This window comes from Macaca fascicularis, chromosome 15 (assembly GCF_037993035.2).
Source record: "Macaca fascicularis isolate 582-1 chromosome 15, T2T-MFA8v1.1".
Classification (NCBI taxonomy): domain Eukaryota; kingdom Metazoa; phylum Chordata; class Mammalia; order Primates; family Cercopithecidae; genus Macaca; species Macaca fascicularis.
The window spans coordinates 35712799-35724700 of record NC_088389.1 but is presented as its reverse complement, the minus strand read 5'-3'; the positions used below and the strand labels follow the sequence as shown (position 1 = coordinate 35724700).

General features: G+C 42.0%; 1 protein-coding gene across 14 annotated transcripts in view; it reads left to right on the top strand.

Annotated features, from left to right (window-relative positions):
* The first annotated feature begins 41 nt into the window (after positions 1–41).
* Positions 42–11902, top strand: part of MRRF (mitochondrial ribosome recycling factor) — a 64651-nt gene continuing 52790 nt past the window's right edge. For 10 of the 14 annotated variants that reach the window (XR_012424412.1, XR_012424408.1, XR_012424411.1 and 7 more), the window contains exons 1-2: positions 42–98; positions 5960–6171. Coding sequence is in view for 7 of the 14 variants with exons in the window: in XM_074016631.1 (XP_073872732.1) it covers positions 5988–6171 (184 nt within the window). In the remaining 7 variants the exon portion in view is untranslated. Of the gene's footprint in view, positions 431–615; positions 705–5959; positions 6172–11902 lie in introns of those variants that run through there. The other 4 variants (XR_012424413.1, XM_005580884.4, XM_074016630.1 and 1 more) reach the window with 3 other exon arrangements.

The window sequence follows — 11902 nt, the reverse complement described above, 5'->3', positions numbered from 1 at the left end:
GCCTGCGCCGCCTCCTCGCCTCGTGACGTCACGACGCCCGCGCAGCTGCGGTCGCCGCCGTCGCACGAGTCTTTCCTTAGTAACCTGGGCGATAGCTGGTGAGTGTCCTTGACAGGGCCTCGAGGTGCGCGTGTGGTCTGAGTGCCAGAGACCCTTACTCAGGGACCTCTGGGGGACCTCAGGGGACCAGACTACCGTGCCCGACCCGTTCGAGTCCAGCTTGACCTTTAAGGTTGAGGGCGGGACCTGTAGCATTGGAGCGAGTCTCATGGGGTGGGGGCGGGGTTCCTTTTACCAGCTAGGAATTTAGGGGCTGCCGGAGGAACTTACTAAAGAGTAGCCTCACACTTGACGGGAACGTTTGAGGTTCAGAACAATCCCGTAGGAGTAGATATTACCTCCCATAATGAAGAAACGGAAGCTCAAATAGGTAATTTTACCAGGGTCACGCGGTCAGAAAGTGAGGGCGCTTAAATTCAGACCTAGGTCTATCCGACTCTTAAGCCTGAACTTTTAACTACTACTCTGTGCCACCCAGTGGCAAAGCAACTGTCATTTCAGTAGCCCTTCTCCATTTACATAACCCTGACTAATAGTATGGTTATTTACGTTTTACAGATGAGACGGAGGTCCTGAGAGTTTGACCGATTTAAGGTCACGTGTCTAGGAAGTGCTGGAACCAAGACTTTCAGAGTTTTCTCTAAGTTTAGTGCCTTTTTTTTGTTTCAAACCACACTATTGCATTTCCCCCAATTTTGGAAAGCTTTATAGTTGGAAAGAATGAAAACCTGATCTGACCCCTTCATTTTATGGTTGAAACAAAATCTAGGAGAAATCACTTGGTACAAGTCACAAGTCACTGGTAGAGCTGCCGCAAATGCTTTTTGAATACGTGTGATTATGAATCTAAATGACAGATGGCAGGGAGTGATAAGGTAGGCATATTGGAATCCAGATGTCTTAACTCTTAGGCAAAAGCCCTTTCTGCACCTGTCTCATTCTTTGGCCGTGCCAGGTGCATGATGATTCTGTGTATAGTCAGGTACTACAAGTACCTTTCTTTACCTGGCACTGCATTTAGAGAAGAACATGCTCTACTATCTCTAAGCAAAAGTGTGGCAAACCAAGAGACAGTGAAGGCAACGCTGGGAAGCCCAGAACCTACCATAGTAAGGGTAGATTCCAATCCTATTCTGGTTGACCCTAGACAAGGAATTAATCTTTCTGGACTTTCACTGATGTATTCATCACATTCACAGTGTCTTCTGTGTTCTGGCAATGTACTAGGTACTGGGGATACAGCAGTGAACAAGAAAATCATAGATTAGTCCTTGTAGTGCTTATAGTCATATGGAGGGAATTAATCAAGTAATTACATAAATACTGGCTTTTGGTTAAAAATTAAGTGCTATGATGAAGTTAAGGGTGTTGTGAAAGCAGACTACAGCCGTCCTCTGAGGAAGTGATGGTTAAGCTGAAATCTGAAATAAAAGCGGAGACAAACAGTTAAAGAAGTGAGGGAAGATCGTCAAGGAGATTCAATGGCATGTTTGAAGACTCTGGAGCAGGGGGAGCGCTGGAGAAGTGAAAGATCACTTTTCTTATTTTGTAAAATACCGGTGGTGATTAACACTGTTTAGTTATGAGAACCAAATAAGATGATACATGTGAAAGTATTTTATATACAAGGGCCTGTGTATATGCACACTCATAAAAGTGCTTATGTTATAAGCTAGTATACAGCTGGATTGAAAGGAGTTGCTGGGACTGGATATGCCAGGACTTTGGGTTGGTCATCTAGCCAAAATTAAAATGAACCTTCTGTGAAGAACAGGGAAATCTTTTGAGATCCTCAACTTTGGAAAAAGAATGTGTGCTTCAAGTAGTTAACAGAAATGTTTCAGTGTGTAATCTCAGCACATTGGGAGGCCCAGGCAGGTGGATCACGAGGTCAGGAGATCGAGACCATCCTGGCTAACATGGTGAAACCCCGTCTCCACTAAAAATACAAAAATTAGCTGGGTGTCGCGGCAGGCGGCTGTAATCCCAGCTGCTTGGGAGGCTGAGTCAGGAGAATCGCTTGAACCCTGGAGGCGGAGGTGGCAGTGAGCCGAGATCACACCACTGCACTCCAGCCTGGGCGACAGAGTGAGACTGTGTCTCAAAAAAAAAAAAAAAAAAATTCAGGCCAGGCGCGGTGACTCATGCCTATAATCCCAGCACTTTTAGAGGCCGAGGCGGGCAGATCACCTGAGGTTGGAAGTTCGAGAGCAGCCTGGCCAACAAGGTGAAACCGCATCTCTACTTAAAAAATACAAAAGTTAACTGGACGTGGTGGCGGGTGCCTGTAGTCCTACCTACTCAGGAGGTTGAGGCAGGAGAATTGCCTGAACCCGCAAGGCATAGGTTGCAGTGAGCAGAGATCGCACCACTGCTCTCCAGCCTGGGTGACAGAGCGCGGGACTCTGTCTCAAAAAAAAAAAAAAAAAAAAAATTAATAGTCGGAATGCTGTTATAATAGCTACAATTTATTGTGTACCTACCGGATGCCAGGCATTGTACTGTGTGTATGTGTTTTGTTGCTGGTGTTTTTTGTTTGTTTTTTGTTTTCTGAGACGGAGTCTCGCTCTGTCACCCAGGCTGGAGTGCAGTGGCACGGTCTCGGCTCACTGCAAGCTCCACCTCCCGGGTTCACGCCATTCTCCTGCCTCAGCCCCCCAAGTAGCTGGGACTACAGGCACCCGTCACCATGCCTGGCTAATTTTTTTGTGTGTGTGTGTGTGTTTAGTAGAGACGGGGTTTCACTGTGTCAGCCAGGATGGTCTTGATCCCCTGACCTCGTGATCTGCCCACCTCGGCCTCCCAAAGTGCTGGGATTACAGGTGTGAGCCACCGCGCCCGGCTTGTTTCTGTTTTTAAGGGATTAGGTCTCACTATGTTGCCAAGGCTGGCCTTGGACTCCTGGTCTCAAGTGATCCTCCTTCCTTAGCATCCCAAATAACTCGGACTATGGGCACCCACCACTGTTCCCAGCCATGCTGAGTGTTTTATATGCATAGTATAGCAGTTAATAACATAGACTCTGAAGCTGGATTGCCTGAATTCAAATCTTAGGCAGATTTTTGCTTCTGTTTTCTTATCTGTAAAGTGGGAATAATCATAGTACTTCAGGGTTATCATGAGGCTCAAATGAGTTAACGTGTGTAAGCCACTTAGAATAGTTTCTGTCACGTAGTCATTGTTATATAAATGTTAGGTATTGTTGTCATTATTGTTATCTTTTTAAAGCCTCATTAATATCACTATGATGATGATGTGGAAGCTGTAGCTCAGAGAGGCTAAATGACCTCCCCAAGGTCACACAGCTAGTAAGTGGAGGAATTGAGATTCCAGTTCCAGACTGCGTCCAAAGCTCAGACACTTCCCCACATTGCTTCTATGTATAGCTTAATTTTGTTGGCGAATACTTGGGATCTCAACAAATTTTTCTTCAACTTTAATTCTTTTATCTGTGCTGAACAGAATGTTAATTTGTACACCCTTAAGGTAAAGGACCTAAAGGACTGCCTTTATTGAACTTCCACTTTGAAATTTTCTGACTTCTGCGCAATTAAAATCTACGCCTTACGCGTTTCAGCAATGTGGTTTATTTATAGAGTTGTCTTCCGGTTCACGTGTACTGGGTCTGCTTTTGGGTGCTGCGTTTTCTGTCAAAGGTTGTTTATTTCTAACCCATTTTGATTTCCTGTTGCTTTGTGAGTTGGTATTATGACCTGCAACAGGAACACCAGGAAACCTATCTTAAATGGAGCAGCCAGATTGAGATCCTGTAGACTAAAATAAAAAACTACTCATTATTCTACAGCCATATTTGGTTGTAAGTATGAATTAGGCATTGGTTTTATTAGGGAAAAACCTAGATATAGAAACTTCACTCTGAGCCAAACCTCTGTGAACAGTTCTGCTAAAATAGAGCTTGGCTATTAGCTCCATGTCCTTGGACAGTGACTTAATCTCTCTGAACCTCAGTTTCAACGTCTGTAAAATGGGGATTATTATATGTTCTTTGCGGCATTATTGAGAGAATTAAATGAAATAATATGGGTAAAGCAAACAGTCCAAACTTGACCTCAATTAATAGTAGCTATTGATACTAATAAAGAAGAAAAATATTCCTTTTTTCATCAAATCTGTTTTTATAGACTTCATACACTGATCACTAACTTCTAGTATCCCTTACTATTAAAAATTCCATCAAGAGAAGTTATTTGTCTTTGTGCTACTCATTTGCTTTAAAAATAATAGCCATCATTTATTAAGCTGCTATATTCCTGGCACTATGTTAGTTGTTTACATGTATTCATTATTTCATTTTATTTTAAGTTCAAAGTTATTTTTATCATTGATGAGGAAAGTGATGCTCAGAAGAGTAAATTGCCTAAAGTTGAAATTTACATCCAGGTCTAATTGTAGGCTATTTTGTACATCATTATTAACATACAAGGTTTCTTTATTGTGTCTGACCCTGACATAATAGTTTTTGAGACCCGGCATAGTGGCTCACGCCTGTAATCCTAGCAATTTGGGAGGCCAAGGCGGGTGGATTTCCTGAGCTCAGGAGTTCACGACCAGCCTGGGTAACATGGTGAAACCCCGTCTCTACTAAAAATACAAAAAAATTAGCTGGGCATGGTGGTGTGTGCCTGTAATCCCAGCTACTTGGGAGGCTGAGGCATGAGAATTGCTTGAACCCGGGAGGTGGAGGTTGCTGGGAGCCAAGATTGCGCCACTGCACTCCATCCTGGGCAACAGAGTGAGACTCAGTCTCAAAAGATAATAAAGATAATATTTTTTAAAAAGTTTGAAAGAAAAGGTGATAGCTTTCAACAGGTATTATTTTGGGGGGCTTCTGCTGTTTGCTAGGTACTGTGTCAAGGGCTTTACTTGCGTAACCTCATTAATTATTCCCAACCCTAAGAAATGAGTACAATTATTCCCATTTTACAGTTGAAGAAATCAACGATTAGAAATATTCAGGAGTATTTAGTCAGTAATGGAGCTAGGATTGGCTTCCAGGTCTTCCTGACAGCAAAGCCCATGTTATTCATTCCATTATGTTGGATCAAAATTTTAGGATGGGATTTTTTAAAAAACATAAGATGTGGGACTGTTACTCAAAGGAAGCAGCTTCCAGGTATTTGATACTAATTGTTCTTAATTTTTAGCTGAGCCATAGCAACATTACTGGCAGAAGCTATTAATGATATATTTGTCAGTTAGCTAGGGCTGTGTTATATCCTGAGGTAGTTGTAGGCAATGGCATCTTTCCATGGTCAAAGACCTCAGATGTAGAATGCGTAACTTGTGTTAACACAGTAGAGAGTGGCATTTTCCAGAGCTCTAGTTTTATACCATGGAAGACCTCAAACCTCAATCATGCTTTAGACTCACATTAAAGGGCATCCTAATTGGTAATCAGTGCGTAAGGAACCAAAGAAAATTTTAATTAAATGCTGTCGTGTGAATTTTTCCAGTCATTTTATGCCTGTTGAGATGGTTTTCTTATTTAAAGTCCTCTTCTAGTGCTCTGCCTTCTCTCTTTAAACTTTATCAAGATTTTGTGCTTTTCTCATATAAGGGTTTAATTAGAATCATTAAAATTTTAGTCTGCTGCATATTTGCTTAATGGGCATTTTGGTGCAGTGGAAAGAACTTGGGGTTTGGAGTCCAAAGTGGGGAAGTTACTTAAATCTCTGTAAGCCTTAGTTTCTTCATTCTGTAAAATGAGGCAAATAATACTTTCTTCTAGGGCAGTTGGGAAAAGGATTAGAGATAATGTATTTAAATTGTCTAGTACTTAGCTCAGTTTATAGGAATTGCTTGATAATTAGTACGAATTATCTGAAGTTGCAATACGGTCTCTTTTACTTAGATCTGCTTTTTGTCTTATTCTTTTTAGTGGATGTTTCCAAGGATCGTCTTCAGTCATGGCCTTGGGATTAAAGTGCTTCCGCATGTTCCACCCTGCCTTTCGCAATTATCTTGCAGCCTCTATCAAACCCGTTTCAGAAGTTACACTGAAGACAGTGCATGAAAGACAGCATGGCCATAGGCAGTACGTGGCCTATTCAGCTGTACCAGTCCGCCATTTCGCTACCAAGAAAGCCAAAGGTAGAGACATGTGATGTTCTCTCCTACTTCGCCCCTTTCTTAAATTTGGCCCTTGAATTATAGCTGGCAGGTATCTCAGATGTACTGAATTTCTCCCCTTGCTAACATGAGGAAATGGGGCCTCAGCTATTTCATTTCATTAACTTAAAAGGTTACAGTGGCAGAGATGGTGTTACAACCCAGTGCCTGTTTTCTTATTACCATGCTGCCTCATTTGTTTTCTTAGTAGCTCAGAAAATGCCTAATTTCTTTCTTTTAGATTTAGAGTTAGAGGTATAAGTGCCAAGCGAGCCAGAATGCTTGTAGCAGGGATCAATATATTGTCTCCATATAGGAAGATACATGTTGGAAGTATAATTAAGACCAGAAGGTTGTTGGGTGAAGTGGGTATTAGAGTCATGGATTTAGATGGATGATCTTAATGGCTTGTGTCATCCAAGAATGAGACTTTGATGTACTGCAGGTCTCAGCTTAAATGCTACTTCCTCTGGGAAGCCTTCCCTGACCTCTAAGACTAGGTCAAGTCCCCTGTTAACTGCACTCGTGCATTCTGTTATTTTACCTTTGATGCACTTAAAACAGCAGTGATTAATTAATTAAATGTAAGATTGATTATCATTTTTCTGCCTTCTGTGCTGGACCTGATGAAGGTAGGTTCTATATTGTTCTTATTTAGCACCTAACAGGGCCTGGATATAGTATTTTTGACAAATTTTGTTGAATGAAAGAATGAGTGATAGAAAATTGTCAGTCACACCAGCAATTTGCAGTTGTGGATTAGGGAGTCCTCCCCCAAGAATGGCGCTAGATATATGCTGCTGAATATTTTCCCACTGACTCTTCTTTTCTGATTTCATGCAGATCTTCCCCTTTCTGTAATAGGAAAATTAACAAATTGCTGAAAGAACGGTAATGCTTAGAAGACTTATATTCTGTTAATAGTAATAACCTTTGATCTGTATGTTACATTATATTTTTTAAAGTTTCCATACATTTACTAATTTTATCCTTATAATTATCCATTGAAGAAGTAATTTTCCATTGAAGAAATCCTTATAATTATCTAGTTAATCCAGATCTCACCATTTTATAAACGAAGAAACTGAGATAATTAGTAAGAAATTTGCCCATGGTCCTATATAATTAATGGCAGAACCAGAAACTTTAGTTCTTGATGCCTACAGTATTGCAGTCTTCTAGTACACTAGACAGTGACTACAGTGCATAAGCAGCATTTTTTCATATTTTGTGGGCTATTCAGTTTTGTCTTCTTTGCTTGCCTCTATAAAAGTTGGTTAAACTAAGTGCTGTGGCTCACACCTGTAATCCCAGCTACTCAGGAGGCTGAGGCGCGGGAATTGCTTGAGGCCAGGAGTTTGAGATTAGTCTGGGCAACATAATGAGACCTTGCCTCTTAAAAAAAAAAAAAAAAAAAAAAAAAGCTGGGCCTGGTGGCCTGTACCTGTAGTCCCAGCTACTCAGGAGGCTGCGGTGGAAGGATCGCTTGAGGTGAGGCGTTAGAGGCTGCAGAAGTTGGTTGTTTGACTTTTTCTTTTAGATTTATTTGATTCTTTCTTTTATATTAGGGATGTTCATTCTTTGTCAATAATATGTGTTACAAGTATCTTCTTTGCTTTTTACTTTGTTTATGATGTTTTTGTTGAAATGGGTTTTAATGTTATATTTTTCAGTCCTTTATTAATTGTGTCTTCTTTAAGAAATACCCCTCTGTTGCAAGGTAATTTATTTCTGAATATAATGTGAGGTAATTTTTGAAGTTTCCTTTTCAGATGGATAACAAGTTGTATCAAAATCATTTATTGATTAGCCTACTCTTTACTCCCAGATTTGTAATGTCCCCCCGTTGTGTGAGTTTCTTTATATATATGGTATTGTTTCTGAGCTCTTGATTTCATTGAACTGCTTATCTCTCCCTGCAATAAATTTCATACGGCCTGACTTACTGTCATAAAGTTCAATTTAGTGATACAAATCTTTCCCCTCACCACACATATGCTTTTTCTTCTTGACTTTCTCCTCTTCTATATGAAATTTATGATCATAGTGTCAAGTTTTCTCCAGACAGATCTTGCACAAGGCTAGGAGTGGTGGCCCACACCTATAATCCCAGCACTTTGGGAGGCCAAGGGGGTTGGATTACTTGAGCTCAGGAGTTCCGACCAGCCTGGGCAGCATGGGGAAACCCTGTCTCTACAAAAATTAGCCAGATGTGGTGGTGCATCCCTGTGGTCCCAGCTACTCGGGAGGCTGAAATGGGAGCATTGCTTGAGCCCAGTAGGTCAAGGCTGCAGTGAGCCATGATCATGCTGCTGCCACTCCAGCTTGGGGGACAGAATGAGACCCTGTCTCAAAAAAAAACAAAAAACAAAAAAAAATCTTGTGTAGTTCTTTAATCAGGTTTATTGCTGGGGGAATCCTATCTTTTTTTTTTTTTTGGTCACTTTTATATATGTTAGTGTTTTGAGTTATATATAAAGAAAAATGTGTACATAAATCATAAGTTTGTGCTTCAGTGAATTTTCGCAAAGTGAAAACAATCATGTAGTCATCACCCAAATCAATAAATAGATTGTCACTTGTATTTTGGAAACTTACCACATGTCCCTTTGAGTTGTTACTCTCCCACTGTAAGGATACATAACCCACTATATTGACTTTACCACCACAGATTAGTTTTGTCCTTTGTTAAGTCAGTATGGATTTTGTGTCTGACTTCTATTGGTAGTAATCTATTTGTGACATATGTCTATGTTGTGCACATAATGGTTGTTTGTGCATTTTTATTTTTTTAATGATATTCTACTGAAAGTATATACCGCAATTTAATATCCATTCCACAGTTGACAGACTTTTGGGTTGCTTCCAGTTTTGAGCTAAAAAAAAAAAAATGCTAGTATAAGCATTCTTGTACATGTGTTGTGTTGCACATATGTCCCTTTCCATTCTTCTCCCCTCCTGTCCTGTTGTCCTCCCTTCTCTCCCCCCCACTTTCATTGGATTGGCTAGGAACTTTAGTATAATTTGAATAAATGTGACTGGTGATAATAGGCATCTTTGTTTTATTCCTGACTTTATAGGAAACACTTCTTATGTGTTAATGTTAAGAATTATGTTTGTGGAGAAATCATATCACCTGACTTCAAATTATACCACAGAGCTATAGTAACCAAAGCAGCATGGTATGGGCATAAAAACAGATACGTAGACCGTGTTAGTCCGTTCTCACGCTGCTATGAAGAAATACCCGAGACTGGGTAATTTATAAAGGAAAAAGGTTTAGGCCAGGCACGGTGGCTCATGTCTGTAATCCCAGCACTTTGGTAGGTCAAGGTGGGTGGATCACTTGAGGTCAGGAGTTTGAGACCAGCCTGGCTAATGTGGCAAAACCCTGTCTCTACTAAAAATACAAAAGTTAGCTGGGCATGGTGGCGCATGCCTGTCATCCCAGCTACTTGGGAGGCTGAGGCAGGAGAATTGCTTGAACCCAGGAGGCGGAGGTTGCATTGAGCTAAGATTGTGCCACTGCACTCCAGCCTGAGTGACAAAGCAAGACTCTCACAAAAAAAAAGAAAAAAAAATTAAAAAAATAAAAAGGAAAGAAGTTTAATTGACTTGCAGTTCTGCATGGCTGGGGAGGCCTCAGGAACTTACAATCATGGCAGAAGGCACCTCTTCAGGGGGGCAGGAGAGAGAATAAGTGCCCACTGAAGGGATTAGCCCCTTATAAAACCATCAGATCTCTTGAGAACTAACTCACTATCAAAAAAACAGGATGGGGAAAACCGCCCTCATGATTCAGTTATCTCCACCTCCCCCATGAGAGGTGGGGAACTATAATTCAGGATGAGATTTGGGTGGGGACACAGCCAAACCATATCATTCCACCCCTGGCCCCTCCCAAATCTCGTGTCCTCATAATTCAAAACATGATCATGCCCTTCCAGCAGTCTCCCAAAGTCTTAACTCATTCCAGCATTAACTCAAAAGTTAAAGTCCATAGTCTCATATGAGACAAGGCAAATCCCTTCTACCTAACCGGTAAAATCAAAAACAAGTTAGTTACATCCTAGCAACAATGGGGGTATAGACATTGGGTAAATACAACCATTCCAAATGGGAGACATTGGCCAAAACAAAGGGGCTACAGGCTCCATGCAAGTCTAAAATCCAGTAGGGCAGTCATTAAACCTTAAAGTTCCAAAATGATCTTCTTTGACTCCATGTCTCACATCCAGGTCATGCTGGTGCAAGAGGTGGGCTCCCATGGCCTTGGGCAGCTCTGCCCCTGCGACTTTGTAGGCTACAGTGCCCCTCCTGGCTGCTTTCACAGGCTAGCAATGAGTGTCTACGGCTTTTCCTGGCACACAGTGCAAGCTGTTGATAGACCTATCAAGTTCTGGGTTGGAGGATGGTTGCCCTCTTCTCACAGCTCCACTAGGCAGTGCCCCAGTGGGGACTCTGTGTGGGGGTTCCAACCTCACATTTCTCTTCTGCACTGCCTTAGCAGATGTTCTCCATGCAGCAGACTTCTGCCCAGACATGCAGGTGTTTCCATACATCCTCTGAAATCTAGGCGGAGGTTCCCAAACTTTGATTCTTGTCTTTTGCGCACCTGCAGGACCAACACCATGTGGAAGCTGCCAAGGCTAGGGGGCTTGTACCCTCTGAAGCAATGTCCTGAACTGTACCTTGGCCCCTTTTAGCCGTGGCTGGAGCAGCTGGCATGCAGTCCCAAGGCTGTACACAGCAGTGGGGGGCCCTGCACCTGGCCCAAGAAACCATTTTTCCCTCCTAGGCCTCCAGGCCTGTGATTGAAGGGACTGGTAGAAGGTGTCTGACATAACATTTGCCCCCATTGTCTTGGTGATTAACATTCAGCTCCTTGTTAAATTATGCAGATTTCTGCAGGCGGCTTGAATTTATCTCTAAAAAATGGGTTTTTCTTTTCTTTTGCATTGTCAGGCTGCAATTTTTCCAACTTTTATTTTTTTTTTTTGAGACGGAGTCTCATTCTGTTGCCAAGCTGGAGTGCAGTGGCATGATCTCAGCTCACTGCAACCTCCGACTTCCTGGTTCAAGTGATTCTCCTGCCCCAGCCTCCTGAATGGTTGGGATTACAGGCATGTGCCACCACACCCAGCTAATTTTTGTATTTTTAGTCGAGATGGGATTTCACCATGTTGGTCAGGATGGTCTTGATCTCCTGACCTCGTGATCCATCCACCTCAGCCTCCCAAAGTGCTGGAATTATAGGGGTAAGCCAGCGTGCCTGGCCAAATTTTTCAAACTTTTATGCTCTCCTTCCTCTTGAATGCTTTGTCACTTAGAAATTTATTCTGCCAGATACCCCAAATCATCTCTCTCAAGTTCAGAGTTCCACAGATCTCTAGGACATGGGCAAAAACCCACCAGTCTCTTTGCTAAAGCACAACAAGAGTCACCTTTGCTCCAGTTCCCAACAAATTCCTTATCTTCATCTGAGACTACCTCAGCCTGTACTTCATCGTTTATATCACTGTCAGCATTTTGATCAAAGCCATTCAACAAGTCTCTAGGAAGTTCCTAACTTTCCCACATCTTCCTGTCTTCTGAGCCCTCCAAGTCTCTAGGAAGTTCCAAGCTTTCCCACATTTTCCTGTCTTCTTCTGAGTCCTCTGAACTGTTCTAGCCTCTGCGTGTTACCCAGTTCCAAAGTTGCTTCCACATTTTC